Below are 27,802 nucleotides of genomic sequence, written 5' to 3'. Positions count from 1 at the left end.
GTGGTAAGTAGTTGCAAAGTTGCTAAAATCCAAAAGTTGTTTTTCGGTTGCTAGACGTTCATGTTATACGCCCTCCCTCCCTCATTTTTGAGTTAAGTAACCTTCTGTATTATTTAACCATACCAAATGTAACAGATCATATTAATTTAAGTGTCCCGTTTTTTTTTTCCTATGTTAATTAACGTCTAGACTATGAAACCAGGCTGGTGGAGAAGGACCTTCTCAATTCAAGCACATTTCTATCCATGTTAACTCTCCTCGCTGACTCTCCTTAATTAACTTTGACCTTTTTCAAAAGGAGGCAAGAGAGGACTGAGGAGGTGAGCAAATCTAATTGATAAAAGGCCCGTGTGACTATTGTGTGACAAGGCGTTGAAGTACGTTCAAATTGTCTGCTGTATTTGACAGGAGAGGGCGCTGTTCGCCTAGAAAGACAATAAAATGGAAGACAATACAACTTTTTTCCCCCTTAGGAATATTAAGGTTTATTAATAATAAAATCTCTTAACAACATTATTTATAATGTCACTTGATAACACTTTGCTTTGAAAACTGCTTATTGTGAAGCCATATGCACTGAAAACATGCTAATCACAAAGGTATTTGTAAAAATCTCTCTATACATATAAATACTGTGTTATCTGGTCATGAACATGTTCTCTCCTTGTCATGTACCATTCTATATGGTTATTTCTATATGGTTATTTGCTCCAACAGGTGTTAAATCTGGTTAATGAAAACTTGTAAACTTGTTTGACAGATTGCTGAGACTCTTCCAATGCAGTTTAGCACACACATTGAATTTCTACTTTCTAACTCACCAAAAAAGAAAAGGAACAATAAACTGTCTCAATGGAGACATAGAAACATTGTTTTGTACGAGAGGTTTTGAAATATTTCAATTAAAGACTGTTCTGTTTCTTTAAACCATTAACCTTAATATCAGATGATAGTTTCCTATTATTTTAGGTTTCGTCTACTTATCTTGATTCTCAGAGAGTGTTGAAATGTATTGCACTGTAGAAGCCTTTAATCTTACATTTCAATGTATGGTATAATTGCAAAAATCTTAATATATCAGAAAGAAAAAACAAGCTTAAGAAAGTAAATAATTAAACCACAAATCTCACACCATCCTCAAGCCTCAGATACATTAACACAAATCACTAATGTCCTTGTTACTATTCCTATCATCGGTAATATGAAAATAATTACATGTTTTTGTATTTACATACAAATTGCTTTTGATAAATTGGTTTGTGTTCTTTGTCAGTCTAATTCTACAATCATGCCCAAGTAAATGTCGGTAAATAAAATGGGAAGGCATTGAAAAAATACATTTCCTTTTGGATATTAAAATGTGTGGTATTTTTTCCCCCAAAAATATATGAACAACAATACATAATTAATTTATATTCAGATTTAAACCAGTAAAACGATCAAATATGATAAAGACTCAAATAGAAAAAAATGCGGAGGAACAGTTACAAAAACAGTGGTCACAACAGGACAGAGGAAAAATATATTACTCTCACATCTCTTCGGACTTCAGTAATTACAATGGGATAGCGATGTGTGGGTTTGACCAGTTCTTGACTCTGTTACCGTATGTTTTGTTGTCTTTGTCACCACGGTTACTGTTCCCTTCTTTGTTGTGGTAACATTCTCCTCAGACACCTCCTGCGTGGAGAACCCCGTGCTTGGCATCTGGAGCCGGAAGGTTCCAGCAGTTTCATCTACACCCTGGCACTGGAGCGAGGATCTGCTGCCCTGGGGAGAACCTTCTGGTGTAATGAGGAGGATTCCTGTTGAGTGGTGTTTCAGGTTGAATTTGGGGGCCTTGAACCAGGTCGACTGCTCTCCTTCTTCCATCTCCTTTTTGCTGCTCTCGGCCTCTGCCTGCCCCCTAGACTTCCCTGGTACAAAGCCAATGGAGACCATGGGCGTTTGTGATTCTGAACTATCTCGATCTAGCATTTCTGTCCTGGCCGATGAGGACACCACATTGTCTTGAGTTTCCTCCTCTCCTTTTGCTGTCTTCTTCTTAAATCCCGGGAAGGAAATGTTGCCTGATTTCACTTTCGTCCCCTTGGTTTCTCCGTCTGTTCCTGAGGACTCATTGACAAGCTTAGCACTCATTTCAAGGTCCTCTTCTCCACTGCCTATTTTTGAATATGGTGAGGAGAACTCTATCTTTGGAAGCTTGAGCTTCCCTAATTTAGCTTTATCCTCCTTGGATCCATTCTGGAATGTTGGATCTTTCTCACCATTGAGGCTGGAACTAGACCCCTCACCTTTTAGGGTTACATCAAATGAACCTGTTTTGCCTGGAGAGAAGGTAACTTTGGGCATTTTTAGCTTTGCTCCCTTTGACTTGTCATCTCCACCCACATCTCCTTCAATGCTCAAAGCAGCACTGTTTTCCTTGGATCCTGACTTTCCAAACGATGGCTTCATTTTGATCTTTGGCATTTTGATGTTTGCCTCTCCAGACTCTACACTGGTGGACATAGTGGAGTGGTCTGTTTGGGGATTCACCAAAACAAATACAGCTTTTTTAACTTTGGGCATTTTAGGGCCTTCAACCTCTGGGTCCTTCAAATGTACTCTAGCTTCAGGTGAAGAAATAGCAGGTAAAGCCACCCCGAACTTGGGTATTTTGATTTTTTGTCTTGTACTTGTATCTGCCCCATGGTCCCCAGTTTGAGATGCTCCAATATCAAAGTCTATATCTGGTATTTTGGGGGATTTGATTCCAAGATGAGGTAATGTGAATTCATTCTCGGTGCTGGCATCTGTGCCAGTGGGCTCGGCAGAGCCTTGTTTACTCTTCAGCCCCACAGGCATTTGAAACTTGATACCCAGTTTGTCTTCTTGTTGTCCACTGTTGATCTCTGCTCCTCCTTGACCTGTTACTGAAGGATCTGAGATCTCCACATTAGGGAGTTTGAATTTTGGCAATTTGGCACTAATCTCTGGACCATGAGGTTCACCCTCTTGGCTGGCTCCTTTGGATACTGAGAAGCCCACATCTGGGAGGAAAATGTTTGGCAACACAGAACCACCTGCCTCCGCATCTGCCTCCGCATCTGCCTCCACATCTGCACCTTTGCCAAGCTTTGTCTTCTTAATCATAAATCTACCACTGACCCCTTCATTGTCTTTCTCAGTCTTCTTTGTGGCTGCATCTAATGCTTGATCTCCAGTGTTCTTCATTTTTGGCATTCCAATTTTGAATTTGGTGCCTTTGACTTTTGGCCCCTTAACTTTGGTACCAGAAGTTTTAAGGTCTAAGTCAGGCAACTCTATTCTTTTTCTGTCTTTCTTTCCCTCAACTTTGTGGAAGCCTATATCCAGCTCCAGATTTCCTTTTGGGCACTCTATGTCTATTGTTGGCATTTTGATATTCATCTTATGATCTCGCTTTGTATGTGAACCAGTTTTGTCTGAACTTGTCTCATGAACCTCATCTCCATGGTTGGGTTTTCCAACATTCATGTCCAAATCAAGGTCGGGAGTTGTAAACTTTGGTAAACCAATCGAAGGCATTTGAATCTTTCCTTCTCCCTCAGCGTTGGGCTGTTTGATTTCAGCATCAATGTCAGCAGATTTTCCCTTTGGCAATGTAATATCTATCTTTGGCAGTTTGATTTCTGGCATCTTATATCTTCCACCCTCACCTTCAATTTCAAATTCAGGTGCATTAACATCTCCAGTTTTTCCTTTTGGAAGTGATATGTCTACCTTTGGCATTTTCATATGTGGCATCTCGAATTTTCCTCCTTCGACTTCCATTTCTGGTGCTCTAATTTCTCCAGACTTTCCTTTCGGAAGTGATATGTCTACCTTTGGCATTTTCATATGTGGCATCTCGAATTTTCCTCCTTCGACTTCCATTTCTGGTGCTCTAATTTCTCCAGACTTTCCTTTTGGAAGTGATATGTCTACCTTTGGCATTTTGAATGTTCCTCCCTCTGCCTGAATTTCCATGTCTGGTGCTTTAATCTCTCCAGTTTTTCCTTTGGGAAGTGATATATCAATGTTTGGCATTTTCATATGTGGTATCTTGAATTTTCCTCCTTCCATTTCCATTTCTGGTGCACTGATTTCTCCAGACTTTCCCTTCGGAAGTGATAAGTCTACCTTTGGCATTTTTATATGTGGCATCTTGAATTTTCCTCCATTACCCTCAATTTCCAAATTAGGTTCATGAACAACACCAGTTTTTCCTTTTGGAAGTGATAAACCAATATTTGGCATTTTAATATGTGGCATTGTGAATTTTCCTCCCTCTCCATGAATGTCCATCTCTGGTCCTTCAATTTCTCCACCTTGTCCTTTAGGAAGTGATATATCAATGTTTGGCATTTTCATATGTGGCATCTCGAATTTTCCTCCTTCCATTTCCATTTCTGGTCCTTCAATTTCTCCAGACTTTCCCTTCGTAAGTGATAAGTCTACCTTTGGCATTTTCATATGTGGCATCTTGTATTTTCCTCCATCTCCCTCAATTTCCAAATTAGGTTCATTAACATCACCAGCTTTTCCTTTTGGAAGTAATATATCAACATTTGGCATTTTCATATGTGGCATCTTAAATTTTCCTCCCCCTCCTTCAATTTCCATGTCTGGTCCTTCAATTTCTACACTTTTTCCTTTTGGAAGTGATATATCAACATTTGGCATTTTCATATGTGGCATCTTGAATTTTCTACCTCCTCTTTCAATTTCCATGTCTGGTCCTTCAATCTCTCCAGTTTTTCCTTTTGGAAGTGATATATCAACATTTGGCATTTTCATATGTGGCATCTTAAATTTTCCTCCCCCTCCTTCAATTTCCATGTCTGGTCCTTCAATTTCTACACTTTTTCCTTTTGGAAGTGATATATCAACATTTGGCATTTTCATATGTGGCATCTTGAATTTTCTACCTCCTCTTTCAATTTCCATGTCTGGTCCTTCAATCTCTCCAGTTTTTCCTTTTGGAAGTGATATATCAACATTTGGCATTTTCATATGTGGCATCTTAAATTTTCCTCCCCCTCCTTCAATTTCCATGTCTGGTCCTTCAATTTCTACACTTTTTCCTTTTGGAAGTGATATATCAACATTTGGCATTTTCATATGTGGCATCTTGAATTTTCTACCTCCTCTTTCAATTGCCATGTCTGGTCCTTCAATCTCTCCAGTTTTTCCTTTTGGAAGTGATATATCAACATTTGGCATTTTCATATGTGGCATCTTAAATTTTCCTCCCCCTCCTTCAATTTCCATGTCTGGTCCTTCAATTTCTATACTTTTTCCTTTTGGAAGTGATATATCAACATTTGGCATTTTCATATGTAGGGTCTTAAATTTTCCTCCCCCTCCTTCAATTTCCATGTCTGGTCCTTCAATTTCTACACTTTTTCCTTTTGGAAGTGATATATCAACATTTGGCATTTTCATATGTGGCATCTTGAATTTTCTACCTCCTCTTTCAATTTCCATGTCTGGTCCTTCAATCTCTCCAGTTTTTCCTTTTGGAAGTGATATATCAACATTTGGCATTTTCATATATGGCATCTTACATTTTCCTCCCCCTCCTTCAATTTCCATGTCTGGTCCTTCAATTTCTACACTTTTTCCTTTTGGAAGTGATATATCAACATTTGGCATTTTCATATGTGGCATCTTAAATTTTCCTCCCCCTCCTTCAATTTCCATGTCTGGTCCTTCAATTTCTACACTTTTTCCTTTTGGAAGTGATATATCAACATTTGGCATTTTCATATGTGGCATCTTACATTTTCCTCTTCCTCTTTCCATTTCTGGTGCACTGATGTCTCCAGACTTTCCCTTCAGAAGTGATAAGTCTACCTTTGGCATTTGAATTTGTGGCATCTTGAATTTTCCTCCCCCTCCATGAATTTCCATTTCTGGTCCTTCAATGTCTCCAGTTTTTCCTTTTGGAAGTGATATATCAACATTTGGCATTTTCATCTTGAATGTTCCTCCTCCTCCTTCCATTTCATTTTCTGGTGCACTGATGTCTCCAGACTTTTCCTTCGGAATTGATAAGTCTACCTTTGGTATTTTCATATGTGGCATCTTGAATTTTCCTCCCTCTCCCGGAATTTCCATGTCTGGTCCTTCAATCCCTCCACTTGTTCCTTTGGGAAGTGATATAGCAATATTTGGCATTTTCATATGTGGCATCTTGAATTTTCCACCTTCTCCCTCAAAGTCCAGTACAGGTGCCTTAACATCTCCAGTTTTTCCTTTTGGAAGTGATATGTCTACCTTTGGCATTTTCATATGTGGCATCTTACATTTCCCACCCCCTCCTTCAATTTCCATTTGTGGTCCTTCAAGGTCTCCACTTTTTCCTTTCGGAAGTGATATATCAATATTTGGCATTTTCAGATGTGGCATTTTGAAATTTCCGCCCCCTCCTTCAATTTCCATCTTTGGCCCTTCAATCCCTCCACTTCTTCCTTTGGGAAGTGATATATCAAAATTTTGTATTTCCATATGTGGCTTCCTGAATTTTCCACATTCTCCTTCAATTTCCACCGTGGATACATCAATTTCTCCATGTTTTACTTTTGGAAGTGATATGTCTACCTTTGGCATTTTAATGCCAGGCATCTTGAATCTTCCACCCCCTCCCTCAATTTTCACTTTGGATGCATCAATGTCACCAGTTTTTCCTATTGGACGTGATAAATCTATATCAGGCATTTTGATGTTTGGCATTTTAAATTTGCCTCCCTCCCCGTCAATGTTTGTTTCATGCTTGACTTTAGGCAGAGTTACATCAAGATCAATATGGGGGGCTGATACATCAATAGTTGGCATTTTAGGGATTTTCAGGTTTCCTTCATAACCACTGATGTCAGCCTCAGATACATCTGGGATTAACATTTCTTGCTCAGATGTCTTGGCAGCTGGCAAGGATATCTCCACTGATGGCATTTTGACCTTTCCTTTGGCATCTAGTTCAGCACGGGGCCCACTCCTGTCAAAGTCTGTCTCCTTTGAGCCAAACCCTGGCATGGAGAACTTGGGCATTTTGATTGTAACATCAGGTGCATGAAAGCCACCTTTCCCTTCCATTCCACTATCCATTGAGACATCTATCTCTCCCTCTGGTAGTTTACCTTTAGGAGATGACTTCTTAAACTTTGGGAATTTTAGTCTATATTTTCTATTTGTTTTGTCTGCTGGATGTTCTACACTGATCCCTGGCTTTGGAATGTCAACTTTCCCCTTTTTTGTCTTGATTTCCACATCAGGGCTGGCTATTGATACATCTTTCTTAGATATTCCAAATGTTGGCATTTTCATTTTGGGCTTCTTTAGTTTACCTTTTATTTGTCCATCTCCGCCTATTTCCACTGATGCTGGTCTGCCCTCACCATCCACTTGTGGGGGGCTAATATCAATATCACCCTCTGTGCCATATCCTTCCAGGTTAACATCTCCACTAGACTTTCTACCAAATTTAGGGAGAGAAAATCTTGGCATTTTGAGAGAGACATCTGGCATGTCAAAACTTGCCCCAGAGTATGGCCTACCACCCTCTGCTTTTAGTAGCTCCATCTCTTCCCTATCATCTCCTTTAGCTTTTGACAGCCCAAAGTCTAAGTCAACCTTCGGTGCAGATATGTCTACCGTTGGCAGTTTAACAGTTGGTAACTTGACTCCACTCCTACCCTCTGCTTCAATTTTGGGCATTTCAAACTTCCCACCTTTGACTTCGAAGCCTTCTTTGACATCACCCTCTGGGTGCTTCATCTTTGGTAGTGACACATCAAACTTGGGCATTTGAAACTTTCCTCCTTTTCCAGAATGTCCTTCTATGTCAGTTTCTCCCTCTGCTTTTCCTTTTGGGAGTGAAATATCAATCTTTGGCATTTCAAACTTTCCACCTTTGGCTTCGGGGCCTTCTACTTTGAGTTCACCTTCAGGCAACTTCATTTTTGGAAGGGAAATGTCAATTGAGGGCATGTGAAACTTCCCCCCTTTGACACCATGCCCCTCAACCTCAATATCTCTTTCAGTTTTCCCTTTGGGAAGAGAAATGTCAATGTTAGGCATATGTATTTTGCTGCCTTTGCCTTCCGGTCCCTCTAGTTTGATGTCACCCTCTGGGAGCTTCATTTTTGGTAGCGATACATCAAACTTGGGCGTATGAAACTTTCCTCCTTTTCCAGAATGTCCTTCTATGTCAGTTTCTCCCTCTGCTTTTCCTTTTGGAAGTGAAATATCAATTGTTGGAATTTCAAACTTTCCACCTTTGGCTTTGGGGCCTTCTACTTTGACTTCACCCTCAGGTAACTTCATTTTTGGAAGAGAAATGTCAAGTGAAGGCATGTGAAACTTTCTCCCTTTACCACCATGCCCCTCAACCTCAATATCACTTTCTGCCTTCACCTCTGGAAGAGAAATGTCAATGTTAGTCATATGTATTTTACTGCCTTTCACTTCTGGACCCTCTAATTTAATGTCACCATCTTTTGACTTCATTTTTGGCAAGGATATGTCGAATGTGGGCATGTGAAACTTTCCTTTTTTCTCCGAATGACCTTCAATGTCTATTTCCCCTTCTGTTTTTCCTTTTGAAAGTGAAATATCAATCGTTGGCATTTCAAACTTTCCACCTTTCACCTCAGGGCCTTCTAGGCTGACTTCTGCATCTGGTGTCTTCATTTTTGGAAGTGATATATCCAATGCTGGCATTTGGAACTTGCCTCCTATTCCAGAATGTCCTTCAGTGTCAATCTCACCCTTTCCCTTGGGAAGGGAAAAGTCAATTGTTGGCATATGAAACTTTTCTCCTTTGAGGTCTGGTCTTTCTAAACTGGCATCTGGTTCTGGGGACTTTATTTTTGGAAGGGAAACGTTGAATGTTGGCATATGAAATCGTCCTCCTTTACCAGAATATCCTTCAATGTCAATTTCCCTCTCCATTTTTCCTTTGGGTAGTGAAATATCAGTCTTTGGCATTTCAAACTTTCCACCTTTGGCTTCAGGTCCTTCTACTTTGACTTCACCTTCAGGCAACTTCATTTTTGGAAGGGAAATGTCAATTGAGGGCATGTGAAACTTCCCCCCTTTGCCACCATGCCCCTCAACCTCAATATCTCTTTCAGTTTTCCCTTTGGGAAGAGAAATGTCAATGTTAGGCATATGTATTTTGCTGCCTTTGCCTTCCGGTCCCTCTAGTTTGATGTCACCCTCTGGGAGCTTCATTTTTGGTAGCGATACATCAAACTTGGGCGTATGAAACTTTCCTCCTTTTCCAGAATGTCCTTCTATGTCAGTTTCTCCCTCTGCTTTTCCTTTTGGAAGTGAAATATCAATTGTTGGAATTTCAAACTTTCCACCTTTGGCTTTGGGGCCTTCTACTTTGACTTCACCCTCAGGTAACTTCATTTTTGGAAGAGAAATGTCAAGTGAAGGCATGTGAAACTTTCTCCCTTTACCACCATGCCCCTCAACCTCAATATCACTTTCTGCCTTCACCTCTGGAAGAGAAATGTCAATGTTAGTCATATGTATTTTACTGCCTTTCACTTCTGGACCCTCTAATTTAATGTCACCATCTTTTGACTTCATTTTTGGCAAGGATATGTCGAATGTGGGCATGTGAAACTTTCCTTTTTTCTCCGAATGTCCTTCAATGTCTATTTCCCCTTCTGTTTTTCCTTTTGAAAGTGAAATATCAATCGTTGGCATTTCAATCTTTCCACCTTTGGCTTCGGGGCCTTCTACTTTGACTTCACCTTCAGGCAACTTCATTTTTGGAAGGGAAATGTCAATTGAGGGCATGTGAAACTTCCCCCCTTTGCCACCATGCCCCTCAACCTCAATATCTCCTTCAGTTTTCCCTTTGGGAAGAGAAATGTCAATGTTAGGCATATGTATTTTACTGCCTTTGCCTTCCGGTCCCTCTAGTTTGATGTCACCCTCTGGGAGCTTCATTTTTGGTAGCGATACATCAAACTTGGGCGTATGGAACTTTCCCCCTTTTCCAGAATGTCCTTCAGTTTCAATCTCATCCTTTCCCTTGGGAAGGGAATAGTCCATTGTGGGCATATGAAACTTCCCTCCTTTGACACCTGGTCCTTCTAAACTGACATATTCATCTAGTGACTTCCTTTTTGGAAGGGAAACGTTGAATGTAGGCATATGAAATCGTCCTCCTATTCCAGAATGTCCTTCAATGTCAATTTCTCCCTCCATTTTTCCTTTGGGAAGTGAAATATCAGTCGATGGCATTTCAATCTTTACCTCTTTGGCTTCGGGGCCTTCTACTTTGACTTCACCTTCAGGCAACTTCATTTTTGGAAGGGAAATGTCAATTGAGGGCATGTGAAACTTGTCCCCTTTGATTGCATGTTCCTTAGCCTCTCCTTCCATTTTTCCTTTTGGAAGAGAAATGTTCATCGTTGGCATATTAATGTTCCCCCCTTTGACTTCAGGGCCTTCTAGGCTGACTTCACCATCTGGTGTCTTCATTTTTGGTGATATATCAAATGCTGGCATTTGGAACTTGCCTCCTTTTCCAGAATGTTCTTCAGTGTCAATTCCTCCCTTTCCCTTTGGAAGGGAAAGGTCAATTGTTGGCATTTGAAACTTTCCTCCTTTGATTTCTGGTCCTTCTAAAAGGATATCTGCTTCTGGTGACTTCATTTTTGGAAGGGAAATGTCAGAATCTCCTTCAACTTTGATGTCACCTTCCGCTTTTACTTTTGGTAGTGAAATGTCAATTGTAGGCATGTGAAACTTACCTCCTTTGACTTCAGGTCCCTCTGTGTTGACCTTACCCTCTGGTGATTTAAATTTCGGGAAAGAAATGCCAAATTTGGGCATCTTAAACTTTCCCCCTTTACTGACATGGCCTTCAATGTTAACTTCTCCCGCTGTTATGCCTTTTGGAAGGGAAACATCAATATTTGTTATCTCAACCTTTCCCCCTTTGATTTCAGGGCCTTTTACTTTGGCTTTACCCTCTGGTAACTTCACTTTCGGAGGAGAAATATCAAGTGAAGGCATGTGAAACTTTCCGCCTTTAGATGCGTCTCCAACACTGATGTCACCTTCTGTTTTTCCTTTTGGAAGTGAACAATCTATAATGGGCATATGAAATGTGCTGCCTTTCACATCAGATCCTTCTATTTTCATGTCACCCTCTGGTGACTTTATTTTTGAAAGTGAGACATCAAATGTGGACATTTGAAACTTCCCTCTTTTTCCAGAATTTCCCTCAATGTCAATTTCGCTTTTTCCTTTGGGAAGTGAAATGTCTACTTGTGGCATGTGGAACTTTCCTCCTTTTACATCAGGCCCTTCTACATCGACTTCTGTTCCTGACGACCTAATTTTTGGAGGAGAAATATCAATTATGGGCGTTTTGAGCCTTCCTTCTTTTCCTACATTTGAATCAATATTGACTTCACCCTCTGCTTTTCCTCTGGCAAGGGAAATATCAAGTGTGGGCATTTCAAACTTTCCCCCTTTCAATTCAGATCCATCTAAACTAGCATTGCCCTTCATTTTAGGAAGAGAAATGTCACATGAGGGCATTTTGAACTTGCCTCCTTTTCCAGAATGTCCCTCAATGTTAATTTTCCCCTCTGTTTTTCCTTTAGGGAGAGATATGTCAGTATAGGGCATTTGAATTTTGCCACCCTTCACTTCAGGTCCTTCTACATTCATTTCTCTGTCTGGTGACTTGATTTTTGGTAGAGAATTGTCAAATGTGGGCATCTGAAATGTACCTCCTTTTCCTAAATATCCTTCAATGTCCACCTCACCCCCTGCTTTACCTTTTGGGCGTAAAAGGTCAACTTTTGGCATGTTGAACTCCCCTTTGACTTCAGGCCCCTCTATATTCATGTCCTCCTCTGAAGACTTGAATTTTGGAAGAGAAACATCGAAAGTTGGCATTTTGAACTTGCCTCCCTTTCCAATGTGTCCTTCCACATCAACATTTGCTTCTCCTGATGTCATCTTTGGCAGTGAAATGTCAACAGCTGGTAGGCTCATTTTTCCACCCTTTTCTGGACCTTCAATATCCATATCGGATGATCCAATCTTTGGTAGTGAGATGTCAGTTTTTGGCATGGATATATTTGGCCCTTTAAAAAAGGGTCCCTCTATCTCGTCTGGCACTCTACGCCGGGTGTCCAGCTGCAGATCGATGTTGGGTGCAGAGATGTCAATAGCTGGCATTTTAATGCCAGACACTCCTGTTGACCCTTCAACTCCTTCAGCTAAACCTTTTGCTTTTATCTCACCATCAATTTCATCAGAGTGACAGGCTGAGGGGAGTCCTAATGAAAGCTCTACCTCTCGGTGCATAAACTTTGACCCCTCCTTGACTTTCACTTCTGGTTTCTGTAGGTTGACTTCCTTGTTTCCAGATGGCAAACTGAATTCCACTGAGGGTGGTGTGAATTTGACATCAGGAGGTTTCAGCTTCAGAGACCCTTCAGACAAGGCAGTGTCCGATGTTATCTTTTTTGTTTTAGGGAAATGAATTCTGAACCTGTGGCCCTTTCCTTTAACTTTGACTTTAGCTCCAGGCACATCTGGCAGGGAGACATCTGCCTGTCCCTTTGGTTGCGTCATGTCAACTTCTCCTGTAGCCGCCTCAGCACCCTTCGCTTTCATCCTGGGACACCTTATCATCCTCTTCTTCCTGCCAGTGGCGACTACTCCTCCATGCTGCTCAGTTCCCTCTGCCTTCCCATCCTTCCTCAGCTTGAACTTGGGGAAGGCAAACTCCACGTCAATGGGGTTGAGCTCCACCTTGGAAGGTGATCCCTCCATCTCCAACTCTGCTCCAGTGCTCCCTTTCTTGTTTTCCTTCAGCCTTTTCAATCCAAAACGTCCTCCCCTCTTTTTCTTCGCTTTGAAAAGTTTGATGCTCTTGACACTCTGCAACAGATATGCAAGTATGAGTTAGGTGGACATGAGCCTGATGAATCTGGAATAACCAGTTGTATATCTCAATGTCAAATTGGCAATTACAAATACTATCATAGCCGTACCATTTTCTGCATCTTGGTTTTGGGTCCTTTCAGTTCCAAGCTAGTGGCGCCAGGGTGCATGGTGACATCAGCACCGGCGATGGTCCTCTTCAGGAAAAAGGAGACTTTATAAGGCTCCGCACACTGCAAGATCTTCAGGGCATCCTCATACTTCACATTGTCAAAGTAGACTCTTGCACTGAGCAACTGATCTCCTGCAAGGACACCAATCAACCAGACCAAAGTTAATATGCACACAGCACAAATGAGATAAAGAGAACAGGGGGAAATATTGAAGTCTTATAGTTGTGGTTTGCTTTTGACAATCAAAGGAAGGATATGAAAGGGCATGGCATTTTGATGTTTACATTTTATTTGCACAAGATAATGTACTGTATGCACGCCAGAACAGGTGATTGATCAATGACATTACATGCAATAAATTACACAGTACACTTAATGGAAGTTATACAAGGAAGGGATACAGATGGGGAGAAAGAAGATGATTTCAACATTGCATTTTTTCAGTTATTTCTAAGTATGGAATGAATTTATGTTTGAATAGTTTACTGTTTAACATTCTAATTTATATTTCTATCTATTAAACTAGTCCATAACTACTTTACCTCAGCTGTGTCTCATGGCTTTATATTCATGCAACTCTAATTTCCCCGTCCAGTTACCTTGCTGGAGGCTAAGATGCTTTGCTGCAGTGGAGTCTTTAAGGACATCCTTAATGAAGATGCCTCGCTCCCCTCCACCTGTGACACTGTAGCCACTGGCTCCGGCCTCAGCCTCTGTCTCCATCACAACCTCCACCACCTCAGATGCAGTCTCCTCCTGTAAAGACACACCAGAGGAGAGGGTTTCCTCACAAGTCTATTGTCATGTTGTGTTGCTACCATGCTGTTTTCATGTTTTGCTGCCATGCTTGTTGTCTTGGGTCTCTCTTTATGTAGTGTTGTGGTATCTCTCTTGTCGTGATGTGTGTTTTGTCCTATATTTGTATTTTATTTTTTATTGTTAATCCCAGCCCCCGTCCCCGCAGGAGGCCTTTTGCCTCCTGGTTGGCCGTCATTGTAAATAAGAATTTGTTTTTAACTGACTTGCCTCATTAAATAAAGGTTACATTAAAATAAATAATAATAAATAAAATAAAAGTCTCTTGTCTTCAAATGTAAACAGTAGAATGGCATGCGATTCTGAGTGTTTTCTAGGCCTGTGTAAATGTTACTGTTTCATGAGTGTTAGTTGTTTCTTGTCTCTTTACCACTGCTTGGACCTCTGTTGAGGAATCCATCTCTGCTTGGGCCAAACGAGACGACTCTTTCAGGTGGCTTCTCTTCAGACTCAGCACCTGTTTCAGCTCTGCATGCAGTTTCTCTTTCTGAACCTAAACGGAAGGAAGCATTGTGTCTGTGTTGATGGCTCAGTTGATTGGACCATGATAGTAACGGTAATAGTTCCGTCATGGGTTCAAATCCTGCATGGGCCACATACAATATAGGTTATTGTGTGTTAACTGTAAGATACAAGTATTTGGCAGGTAAATAACTTTGTAAGCATAGGGGATTGAAATTTATGTGTGTGTGCTTGCACCAACTGAATTATCCAATGAATGCTTTGGGATATGGAGAGAAAATACCTATTAGGGATTGACAGAATACCTTCATTATAGCCACACTCACTATGAGATTAGAGACATTATTTCTCTCATCACACAGGCTTTGACCTACTCCATAAACTCTGTGTTAGCTGCAGCCCTGACCCCAACCTCACTGACTGAAGTACAATGACACAAAACATGCTGAGGTCATTCTATCCCCCCGGTCGCTTCTCTCAACATAAACAACCATTCATTTAGCCAAGCTCAGCAGAGATGACACTTTTTCATACAGCAGGTGGCAGGGCACAGTGGCAACAACAATTGACCTCTTGTGTTAGCACACCTCAAAATATGCACAGGTGTTGGGGACTAGAGGACATGTCGCGAACATTATTATGATGCATAATACTGTGGTCAATTCTGAAATGGTTCAAACATTTTTTTAATAGGATATACGAGTGACATGAAAATATTATACACCAGTAAGTGCATGTCCATAAACACACAATATATTGTTTGCTTTCCTTATTTATATTTAGACCCCTCCCATGTACTTAATTCCGAGTATCAGCTCCTCCCCTCAGACACTATAGGATCCCTACATGTAAGCTGAACAGGTCTAAGCACTCCTTCATTCCCATGTCTATCATAAAATGAGCTGGGTTAGTACGCCACGGACAGAATGTGAGGGAAATGTGCAATATGTATTATGTATGTGAAGTGTACAACGTGCATGACAGGGGTAACATGCAATGTATGTATTATGCTGAGTGTGTAATGTACAGTGTCTATTTTGTACACAGCAGAACTGTGTGTCTAAGACCCTTTTCTCGGCTCTTTTTCTTTCCTATCCTATCCTTCCCTGGCTTGAGTGTGTTAGGATATCCAAACAGTCTCCACTCACCACTCTCTCTGGGCTCTCCTGGTCCTCTGGGGAGGCACTGTGGTGAGGGTTGGCGTGGGGGGCGGTGGGAGGCCTGTCCGAAGGGGGAGACTGCCTTTTGTCTTTCACCTGGCTCAGTAGAAGAGATACCAAGTTCAACAGGTCAGTAAACAGCACTGCAGTACACCACCCCAGATATGGCAAATAGCATGTCTGGAACAAGTGAAAGCCAGATAGTGGCTACTCACGGCTGGTTCTCTGGCCTGGGTAAATACATGACTTTCTTCCAATTCTCTGTCAGAGTCTGCAAACAGAAGGAGATTGTGTCAATGTTGGCGTGTGATGCACAGACAGAGGGCACAACTCAACAAGACTATATCACCACATAGATATCATCAATGGCTTTACTTTGTCTGTTTTGACCCCACTGCTACATTGGCATGGCATAATGTCATGGATACAGTACATGGATACACACATGCATATACTGTAAGATTATACCTTCTCTATTTTATCGTTTTTTCGCTTGACGCAGGTATTGCGGCATGCCCATGGATTTCCAACCATTTGATTTAGTGACCGGCCAGACTGCGGTGCATTGCTATGGCACTCTTGGAATTATTTCCATGGTTTTGCATATCACTGCACCACCCACCCTAGCCCCTCAATAGCCCTCTACTTATAGGCAGGAGGCACTTGACTTTTCTGCTGGTCCCCAGCAATGTCATGCATGTCCTACCCTTTTGGTTTCATGTGATGTCTTTTTGATCAGTCTTGGCATGTGTGTTTATGCGTGTGTGTGTGTGTGTTTGTCAAGGGGGGGATCCAGTACTCAGTGTCAGCGTATTTCTCATGCCTCTGTCGGGGGTGTCAGAGTGTCGGGTATCTCAGCCGGTCACGAGAAGAATTACAGACATTCAGAGTGCTCCTGTCCAGGATGGCTAAACGTCGTGAAAGCAGGGACACCCGCCCTGGATAGTATGCTTCATGAGTACTGGACATTGCAATAAGAAGGCTGTTACGCATCTGATCTATTATGATCTGTATAATGTTAATACCGGTATCAAGAAATAACTAAATGGCTGTAACTTCTCGACATAGCTAAATTAAACAAACTTTTGAGCTGATTTAAAAACATGAAATACTTAGAGCTTGTATCCATAATATCCAGGTAAAGCAGAGTTCAAATTAGACCGTGACATTTGGGGAGGTCTCTATTTTTTTCATGCGACCTCCTACTGTATGTGCGCATGAGCTTGACATTTTTTGATGGGCCTAATTGTAAAGACGTCATTTAGCGTACAAATTGTATTACCTTTTAATGTGGCATGAACACATGAGCACAACCAGTCAGCATGTGTTCATCTGATTGTCAAACAAATCACTTCGAAAGTAGGCTACCTGCGCATGTTTGTCCACTCTAAAATTATTCCAGCATCCAAACAGTGCACTGTTCACATTGTCATTTTTTAAACCATGACACAGAGGTGGGGGTGTTTGTTTAATTTGGAATATGTCAAGACTTCCGCCGAAGTTGGTCCCTCTCCTTGTTCGGGCGGCGTTCGGCGGTCGAAGTCGCCGACCTTCGAGCCATCGTTGATCCTCTTTTCATTTTCCTTTGGTTTTGTCTTGTCTTGTATCACACCTGGTTCCAATCCCATTCATTATATATGGTGTATTTAACCCTATGTTCCCCCTCATGTCCTTGTCGGTGATTGTTTGTTTGTAAGCTTTGTGCAAGATATGTTCTGGTGTGCGGCAGGTTTTGTACCCACTTGTATTATTTTGTATATTTTGGTTTTCTGAGTTTTTGAGCACTTATTAAACTGTTCCGTTTTATACCAAGTTCGATCTCCTGCGCCTGACAATGGTTCAATTATAATTATTTAGAGACACCTTGCCCTCTGCCCCCCCCCCCACCGTAATATGTGTATGAGTGAAAGAAGCAGCTGGCCCAGAGTGCTCCCTGCTCCGCACAGTGAGTGCTCCACATAGGTCAGACCACTTTCTTTATATAGATCCAGCTCTCTCTGACCCACATCTGCAGGCTTACTACTGACTGATCTATACGGCATGGATCCCTTCCAGTCAGCTTAGAGGGACCTGCAGACTACAGTCCAACACAGCAAAACAACCTAACCTCCAATCTGGCAACCCATCTGTTTAATTTCGCATTATGGGATTGGTGTTCTGTGGTAAATGAAAGGGTTTCGAATTAACATTGGAGAAGGACACGGTACTGTCTGTGTACGTCTGTTCTCATGATATGTTCGCCGGTCAGATGTGGTGTCCTCAATGTTCTCAATGTCTTTTTAAATGCATTGGTCCTATACATTGAGACATTGCACCTAATTCATCAAGCAGGTTCACAGGATTAGGTTTTCCTCTATTAGATTTGGTAATGAAGTAACAGACCTTGACTTGGTGGTCAGCTATTTGCTTCTAGGAAATGGGAAAGGACAGGACAGTTCACTAACATTCTCCCTACATCAAACAGCCTGATCCCAGTCTGAGCAGGGTATCAGTCAGGACCCTAGTTAGAAATGGGATAAGAATGGGATATTGTGATGTGTGGCTTTGTTTTTGGCGGATTGCGCAACAACAACAACAACGCCAGATTAATGAAAGTGATATGAGCTATCTAATCTCCAATTAAGCAATATCTAATTCAATTATAATTGGAATATGTTTCTATTTGGCTATACTGTGGAGTGGTTATGAAGTCAGGTTTCTGCACAACGGAACACATAGACCTACCCTTTTCCATCGTAGTGTTTGATACTGGAATTGTCTTTCTGAATAAGAGTATTGTTCAAGGCAAAGAACTACAAGCAAATAGAACAAACAACCAGATCTAGAGAGGTCTCAGGGACATGCTTTCAGCAGTGGAGACCAGGCTGTTTCACTCACAGCGTGCCAACAAATACACAGCGTGTGTACTACCATGTAGTAGGAAATGGGCCTAATATATTCACCTTATTAATATTTAAAAGTCCCCACATACAGTAAACATAGCTTTGATAGGAAGCGCTGTGTGTCTTGTTTGCTCTGTATATATTTTTCAGCAGTTGAATCCTAAGGGCTTCCAGGTCAGTCACTTTGGACACTGATTTGGCTAGTCATCTAGACACCATGGCCAAATACTAATGGAATTCTGCAGAGGATAAATTGTGTTTGTTTTCTCCATCATTTGGAAAGTTATAGTAATTGGGTTAGCAACTAGGCAACTAAAAGAGCATCCTCTAAAGTTACAAAAAATAATAATTTCCCTTGGACTGAAAACGTTGGAGAGTCATCTACAGTAACCATCACATTGACAGTCTACCACAAGTTACCCCATATGTACAGCCATAGTATGTAGTATTAAGACACACACTTAGCAGCTACATACCTGCTGTGTGGAGAAAGCTAACCTGATTGGTGCTAATTCAATGAGTGTCATGAGACCCAGGGTGAAGAGAAAGGACCCTTTGTTGTCAATAATATTCCGGTAATAAGTTGACGTGCAAATACAAATAGCATCAAGATTTACAGAGAAAAAGTGGTTAGTTTGTGTACAACTCAGGGATAAAGTTAATTCTAAAGCTATTGGATTTGAAAAACTGTTTATTCAAACAGTTCAATGCCGGGGCACATTATGATTCATGAATAGACCTCCTAAAACTGCTACATATAGATTTTAGTGTTACCAAATACCCCCATCTGTTTTCGTCAGTTATTGATCTCTACTTTCCCACGAAGATGAACTACTTCTACTAGAGGGAACCTATGCCAGCTTGAGTTGTGGTGAAAAGATCTCAAATCTATTCCCCCAGCTGTGTCCAAAACAAACCCACGTTAGACTCCACAATCTTAACTGCTGGATGTTGTCAATTCCCTGTTTATCAGGCCAATGAAGGGAAAGCCCTACTCGGCATAGCTGGCATTCCCAGAAATGTCAGAGACTTTAAACCATACAGATTATTTGGGGTAAAAGAAAACCCACTCCAGGACACGTTTGAACGTCTAAAACAAAACAGAAAGTATGTAGAAATTATAATGGAACTATACGTTTTCAAATAACTGCGCTTTTTCTGGCCCGCAAATTGCTTTAACGAACAGATCGGTCCAGAGAAAAATTTGAGCTGTCCTCCGCTGAATTTTGAAATGTGACCCTCGAGCCGAAATGATGGCCTACTCCTGCTTTAAACTGATCATTTGGACCCAACTGTGCTACTGTTATCCCATAAGGTTCACAAATATACCTCAGATACAATATCCTATTTAAAAACTGTACATTATGAAACAAGAGACATCTATAATTAATTGTGGTATATTCTATTCTTCACTAACAGTTGCCTTGGACTGTAAATAGGTCAGCATGTGGACAGAATCAGGTTTCAGTGTCTGTGTGTCTGTGTGAATACATCAAATCAAATGTTATTGGTCACATACACATGGTTAGCAGATGTTAATGCGAGTATAGCGAAATGCTTTTGCTTCTAGTTCCGACAGTCCAGTAATATCTAACAAGTAATCTAACAATTCCCCAACAACTACCTAATACTTGTGACATTCTTGTGACATTGGGTGCTGTAGGTGTCATGTAGGGCAGGTAGTTTGCCCCCGGTGATGCGTTGTGCAGACCACACCACCCTCGGGAGAGCCTTGCGGTTGAGGGCGGTGCAGTTGCCGCTTGGAGGGTACTATGGTGTTGAATGCTGAGCTGTAGTCAATGAACAGCATTCTTACATAGGTATTATTTTTGTCAAGATGGGATAGGGCAGTGTGCAGTGTGATGGCGATTGCGTCATCTGTGGACCTGTTGGGGCGGTATGCAAACTGAAGTGGGTCTAGGGTGGCCGGTAAGGTGGCGGTGATATGATCCTTGACTAGCCTCTCGAAGCACTCAATGATGACAGAAGTGAGGACTAAGGGGTGGTAGTCATTTAGTTAAGTTATCTTTGCCTTCTTGGGTACAGGACCAATGGTAGCCATCTTGAAGCATGTGGGGACAACAGACTGGGATAGGGAGCGATTGAATATGTCCGTAAACACACCAGCCAGCTGGTCTGCGCATGCTCTGAGGACGCGGCTAGGGATTGTGAGGGTTAACACGTTTAAATGTTTTACTCATGTCAGCCATGGAGAAGGAGAGGGGGAGGGTGCAGTCTTTGTTTGCGAGCCGCGACGGTGGCACTGTATTATGCTCAAAGCTGACGAAGAAGGTGTTTAGTTTGTCTGGAAACGTGACGTCGGTGTCCGTGACGTGGCTGTTTTTGTTTTTGTAGTCCGTGATTTCCTGTAGACCCTGCCACATACGTCTCGTGTCTGAGCCGTTGAATTGCGACTCCACCTTGTCCCTATATTTTGCTTGTTTGATTGCCTTGTGGAGGGAATAACTACACTGTTTATGTTAAGCCATAATTCCAGACCTCTTTCCATGGTTAAATGCGGTGGATCGCGCTTTCAGTTTTGCGCGAATGCCGCCATCCATCCACGGTTTCTGGTTACGGTAGGTTTTAATCGTCACATTGGGTGACTTCTTTATAAACGCACTCACCGAGTCAGCGTATAGGTCAATGTTGTTCTCTGAGGCTGACCGGAACATATTCCAGTCCACGTGATCAAAACAGTCTTGAAGGGTGGCTTCCGATTGGTCAGACCAGCGTTGAATGGTTCTAGTCACTGGTACATCCTGTTTGAGTTTCTGCCTATAAGAAGATACGAGCAAGATGGTGTCGTGGTCGGATTTGCCGAAGGAAGGGCGGGGGAGGGCTTTGTATGCACCGCGGAAGTTAGAGTAGCAGTGGTTGAGAGTATTAGCCCTGCGTGTCGTGCAATCAATATGCTGATAGAATTTAGGAATCCTTGTTCTCAAATTTGCTTTGTTAAAATCCCCAGCTACAATAAATGTAGCCTCCGGATATATAGTTTCCAGTTTACATAGAGTCCAGTGAAGTACCTTGAGGGCCGTCTTGGTGTTCGCTTGAGAGGGAATGTACACAGCTGTGACTATAACTGATGAGAATTCTCTTGGTAGGTAAAATGGCCGGCATTTGACTGTAAGGAATTCTAGGTCGGGTGAGCAGAAGGACTTGAGTTCCTATATGTTGTTATGATTACACCATGAGTTGTTAATCATAAAGCATACACCCTCGCCCTTCCTCTTCCCAGAGAGGTGTTTATCTCTGTCGGTGCGATGCATGGAGAAGCCGGGTGGATGAATCGATTCCGACAACATATCCCGAGAGAGCCATGTTTCTGTCTCTGATGTCTCTCTGGAAGGGAACTCTTGCTCGAATTTCGTCTACCTTGTTGTCAAGAAGTTGGTGAGTAGTATACTCGGGAGCGGTGAATGATGTGCACGTCTACGAAGCCTGACCAGGATGCCGATCCGTCTGCCCCTTCTGCGGTGCCGTTATTTTGGGTCGGCTACTGGGATTAGATCCATTGTCCTGGGTCGTGGTCCGAACAGAGGATCCGCTTCAGGAAAGTCGTATTCCTGGTCGTAATGTTGGTAAATTGACATTGCTCAACTAAGATTGAACTGAATATGGGATTGAACTGAATATGGGATTATATGGGATTGTTTTAGCCAGTCACACTTATAAAGGCTCCTCATCCAGAGATCTGTCTTTGAAGAGGACTATGGGAACTGAAGATTAGAGATAGAGAGGGTCTTCTTGTCCTTTGAAAGCTCAGATGGAAAAATGAGCCACATCCTGAGGCGGACAGGAAATGCCTCTCTATAAACAGGAAACTGATATATTTTGTGAGATAAATACTCAACAAGGAGGCCAAGACACAAACAACCCTCCTTCTCCAATGATAATGTCAAATACAGCACTGTTGGGTGATGAATAACTGTATTTAAAGCACTGACATTAATCTTAAATCCAGCTTTTATCTGTGTATTTTGATGGCAGTTTCCCTGTGTCAAACTGTGTTTCCTTCTGAGTTTCCCCAGCTTCCTCCAAATCGCCCAACCGCCTCTTGACCCTGCTACTTCCTCGTCTACTACCGACCCGCACCACTGTTCAAGAAACCTGTCGCTAGGAAACTGTCATAATTAGTTTTCTTATTCACATTAATTCATACTAACTCTGTCACACTACCTTACAGCTCAAACAGAATAGGATTCCTGTGATATTATACCCTGGTATCCTACACTTTCCCAGTAAATAAAAAGTCCCATAAACGCTCATATTTACATAAAAATCAGTCTTGTGATATATCTATAACCCTCTGGCTTGTCTGAATCCACAGTATTGTAGGGGGTCAGATACAGTCTCCCTATTTCAGACTGGATTTGGGGAGGGTTAGCTGCTTGCATTACACTCCGCTACGCAGTGGCATAAACATCTATCTATAGTATATCAACAACATTCATAACAGGTCCCTGCAGTGACGATAACTCCAGAGCAGACTGTCCCCCCCACCCCCGTGGATGGTGCTGGTATCCCATTAACACGTTTGACCCCCCAGTCCTCAGAGGAATGGCAGGGGGATCACACACACAGACATTCAACACATGCCATCAAAGGGAGGAGAGGGCTATGGGAACACACACAGTTCAAAATCAGATAGGAGTTGTTACCGAACATTCTAACAAGCAGCTATGTAAGTTGTTACATTCATTGGCTGAGATAGATTTAAATGTTACCTTAACGTTTTTAAGGTTTTTAAACCTTAAGATGGTTTTTAAATGGCTACATAAAAAGATTCCCAACGCACACATTACCATCTCTTAAATGACCAACACATTCACATTTTTCCAAGGCAAACAATCACTAGCCTGAGAACCAGAGGGAGGAAAAATGACTTGAAAATAACTTTTAGATGATACTTCTACATAATACTTATATGCCTGTTACTGTCATTCAAACCTTAACTCTGGGCGGGTCTTGCCCACCATAGCGGGTTTACCATTCTACCCAACTTGCCATGGCATACCAAGCTATTGGGCTGGGGAGCAACACTCAGATCCTGTGACAGGCAGGTTGCAGCTGTGTTTGAAATTATCGCGTGCTGCTACTACCTCATCAATAATCTTTGCAAGCAGGAACAGCAGCAGACAGCAGCAATCCACAACGACCATGCTGAGCATATTGCATGGTAACGTAGCCCTATGCTATCAACAATACAAGTGGCGTTTGTCCTTCTATACGGCCTGTGCACTTATCCAACAAATAATAGCTATGTTATCAATACCTAGCAATGTGCAGTCTCCAGACTTCAGTCTATGCTGCACAACACAGTTAGACAAATGTTTTTAATAAAATTGTGGGGGGGGAAAGAACATTCTCAAACAACGATGCAGATAACTAGATGAATAGATATGACATGAACAAGACTAAAGTATATTACCACCAGTGAACTTGATTTCATTCTGCACTATGTACAAACAGTTGAACAGCCATAACACAAGAGGTTAAAAAAGTCCTGCCAGTATCCTAACCTCAGATACATGTACCACCGCACCTACCCACTGCAACTGCTTTTTGTTCTATGTTGCTCTGTCTGTATGCTACGTCTTGCTTGTCCTATGTTGTTCTGTCTGTATGCTATGTCTTGCTTGTCCTATGTTGCTCTGCGTGTGCTCACTGTTCAATGATTGTTTATATTGTAATTGTTTTTAATAACCTGCCCAGGGACTGCGGTTGAAAATTAGCCAGCTGGCTAAAACCGGCACTTTTACTGAAACGTTGATTAATGTGCACTGTCCCTGTAAAAATGTAATTAAATAAACTAAACAATCCCACTCTTCCACATGTACTGTCCACAAACTCTCAGATCTAAGAAGTCACAATGAGTCAGATCTAAGACAATTCCACTGTAGTGAGATTGAGACTAATCCTACCTGGTTGATACCGCTGTCACAGTGTGCTACCTCCCTGGGTAGAGGTGAGAGATTCACCTGGTAGAAGATCTGAAATCACACACTGTTCTCTGTCAAACTCTCACTCACTCACTCTCTCTTGATCACCCTGTTACCAGCCAGCCTGTCCCTTCACTGAAACCTCAATTGGGAAATCTGGACAAGCCCCATGGCATCTCTAGGTGGGACGTAACAAGACTAATGATTGGACGAGGGCAAGGGGATGCCCCCATATTAGGAAGGTGAGGGGCAGGACTGTCAAGATAGGGGGGAGGAGGAAGGGGCAAAAACTTTGACAGGACTTAGTCAGATTGTCATGAGCTTTCTTCTGCTGCATATTTGAGAAATTGACTGGAGACCACTCTTCTTCAGCGACATGTAAACTACCTGCCTGGCTGGCTGCTGGTGACATTGTTTAAATTCCCTGAGGAGTCAAACAACGTGGAGGAATAACAAAAGGAATTATCTTCAGATCTGGGATAGCGGAGCTAATGTTGTGTGGCTATTTTTATCCCTCGAGATCAAAATAAGAACAGGCCTGGGGTCTTAATTTAGAGAAAGTGTGACTCTTCTGGGGAGAGCAGCTGTTGTTGTGAGCTTAACACTGAGTGTACTGTGTGTATTGATGGCCTGTTATCGACTACCCTGCTTGCAGAGCTGAGGTAGTCAAAGTGAGTGCTGTGGTGGTTCATAACCACCATGCCTGCATAGACATGGAGTAATACCATCCATTCTGCCAGCTGGACCCCCATGTGAGCCACACACAGGTGGTCACATCGAGCCCTGGCCAGGGACACAAGCCTGCCACTGAAGGCTGCCAGGGAGATCAAGCCGCTTGCATTGTGTTAACGCTGTCATTGTTGCATTCCGCCGCTGACACAAAACTAGGATTTAGACAGGGGGGCTCGGAGCATTGGGGGGTGAGGTGAGGTGGGCAGCTGGCTTGGCACGGGACAGAGTGTCCCAGTGGCCCAGCAATCCCCTCATGTCAGCGGTTCGCTGTGCCAGGGCCAGGAAACTGGAGCAGGCTGGCTGCGGGGGGCTACAGGGGAAAACATCCCCACTGGGATCTGGGATGGGCTGTGCTCTGGGGACAGCTGCAGCCCATAGTATTGACTGACTGTTGTTGTGACTCCAGAGGTTGGTCACATGTGGTCACATGATGGCTGTCCGGTCTTTAACAGTGTGTGTGTGTGTGTGTGTGTGTGTGTGTGTGTGTGTGTGTGTGTGTGTGTGTGTGTGTGTGTGTGTGTGTGTGTGTGTGTGTGTGTGTGTGTGTGTGTGTGTGTGTGCACGTGTGCGTTTGCGTGTACGTACTGAAAAAAACAGAGGCCGAGCATCTGTAGATGATGGGATGAAAAGCATTTCTTCAAGGTAGCTAATATGACCGCACTTTGTGAGGGCAGAAACCCAGACAGTTTGAATGAAATGTATATCTACTGAGCATCCCTTCCAACTGTGGATCCCTGTCTCAGGCCAGGACAACAACATCCAAGTGTTCAGGAAGACACAAAGAGGAAACAGATCTCAGTAGATAAGGCAGCACAGACGTCATATAACACCAGGAATGTCTGCCAGATAAGGTTACACTAACTTAACACAACTGTCAGCTAAACAATGCTCATATCCTCTTCTCATTTCCTTGACCTGGCCCTCCGTCTAGGTGTATTTATAGTCAAGGGACTTGGTGGGGAACCACTCTTTAACATAAATAACAAGAGCGAGAGATGGAATTTGTCTGTGACATGTTTCAGCAGGGAGGTCAACTGGAGTGGGAGGGGTTGCTAGTGCTACCTCGTAGCATGGCATCGAAGCAAGTCTATGGTTTAAACTAAGAACTGATTTGAGCTGCGTCTCTTCTTAATTAAAAACTGTTCCTGTGAAATACAAGACACTTTGGAACACACGATTCCCCCAATTAAACTAGATTAGATTAGCCAATAGATCTGATTCAAGACAGAATAAGTCAATGATGTTGTTACTCATCAATATTGTGTCTCCAGAATCTATTGAATGCAGCTCGACAAAGCAATGTCTATCACTAGGAACCACAACAAGGCTAATGAACAGCAGATCCCCATCACTTGTCCCCCATCCCTACTGACCTGCATTGGAAGAGGGTGTCCAGGTGACTCTGAATATCCCACGCAGACACTCACACATGGTCCAAAGAGACACAAAACCACAGAGCACACACACACAAACACACTTTGACACACTGAAAAAAAAAAAAAAGAGAGATGGGTGCAACTGGATGGACAGATAATTATCTGAAGGTTAGCACTCTGTCTGTCAGTAGGCTGGTGGAAGACCTGGCTGTTTCTACGCTAGCGTGTAGAAAGAGGGTCCCAGGCTGGGAAAGAGAGAGAGAGAGAGAGAGAGAGAGAGAGAGAGAGAGAGAGAGGGATAGATAGAGAGGGAGGGAGGGAGGGATGGATGGATGAAGAGAGGGAGGCCGACAGGACCGAGACGGAACAGAATGGGACCGCATTAGCTCAAGTTGACAGTCAGCAGTTTGCGTGTCCCCTCGGTAAAGCCCTGCTCTTTTGTTCGGTGGCGGGATGGCTTTAGCCCCGGCCCAACACGGCCTTGTGAGCAGGCTTAGTGTTAACTGGTCAATGGACACCATGTCAGACAGAGCTCAAAACCAGCCACAATATAATCAAAAGAAAAACACATTCCCCTGCCTGGCCTGTGGTAAACAGGCCAACGGATATCGTAGTAAGATGATCATACTGTACAGTCAGTCACACACTACTACCACTACTAACAGAGCTTTGAGGCTGAGGGACAACTTGAGAACTTGGGGAAAGAGCTCAACAATCTTTTTCAAGCTTGATTCCAAACAGTGTAATAACTTAAGTGTAAGCGAGAGTACTTATCAATGCAATGAAGTACTACCAGAGCACATTGTTGATCATGTAAGTCATCTGAAGCATACCCACTGGGCACAGACGTCAGTTCAACTTCTTTTTTTTATTTATATTTGGTTGAGTTGTCAACTAACGTGAATTCAATGTAAAATCAACAAAAAAATGCACAATGTCATTGAATTTAGGTTAAAAGCTTGGTGAAAAGAAGACTAAATTCCCTTAGGTTGATGACTTTTTTCAAATCCAATCCATTTTCCACATTGATTCTATGTCATCACAACATTCACCGTTTGAGTTATTCTACTTTGGTTTGGACCAAGGATCATCAACTAGATTCACCCGTGGGCAGATGTTTACATGAGCGGATGTAATGTAATGATTACAGTAATGATGGACTGTCATTTGTCTTTTCTTATTTGAGCTGTTCTTGCCATAATATGGACTAGGGCTCTCTTCTGTATACCACCCCTTCCTTGTCACAACACAACGGATTGGCTCAAATGCATTAAGAAGGAACTTTTAACAAGGCACACCTGTTAATTGAAATGCATTCCAGGT

At 42.4% G+C, this 27,802-nt stretch overlaps 1 protein-coding gene across 1 annotated transcript; it reads right to left on the bottom strand.

Moving 5' to 3' along the window:
- Positions 1–455: 455 nt before the first annotated feature.
- On the bottom strand, positions 456–26,534 carry LOC120018660 (neuroblast differentiation-associated protein AHNAK-like). Its single transcript, XM_038961859.1, has 8 exons — positions 26,477–26,534; positions 15,760–15,815; positions 15,533–15,640; positions 14,293–14,415; positions 13,706–13,862; positions 13,044–13,237; positions 12,288–12,930; positions 456–8,600 (listed from the first exon to the last, which is right to left on the bottom strand). Exons 1-8 carry the CDS (start codon positions 26,532–26,534, stop codon positions 1,549–1,551), a joined length of 8,391 nt encoding a protein of 2,796 aa, XP_038817787.1. The 3' UTR covers positions 456–1,548.
- Positions 26,535–27,802: the final 1,268 nt, after the last annotated feature.

The sequence above is a fragment of the Salvelinus namaycush genome, chromosome 23 (assembly GCF_016432855.1).
Source record: "Salvelinus namaycush isolate Seneca chromosome 23, SaNama_1.0, whole genome shotgun sequence".
Lineage (NCBI taxonomy): Eukaryota > Metazoa > Chordata > Actinopteri > Salmoniformes > Salmonidae > Salvelinus > Salvelinus namaycush.
This window is presented reverse-complemented; position numbering and strand designations above follow the sequence as displayed.

Coding starts and splice junctions, on each gene's coding strand:
- LOC120018660 (XM_038961859.1), bottom strand. CDS start 26,534: ATGTGTGAGTGTCTGCGTGGGATATTCAGAGTCACCTGGACACCCTCT. Junction 15,641..15,759: donor CCCAGGCCAGAGAACCAGCC/GTGAGTAGCCAC, acceptor CTACTGAGCCAG/GTGAAAGACAAAAGGCAGTC. Junction 8,601..12,287: donor TCACTCTGATGAAATTGATG/GTGAGATAAAAG, acceptor CACTTTCAAAAG/GAAAAACAGAAGGGGAAATA.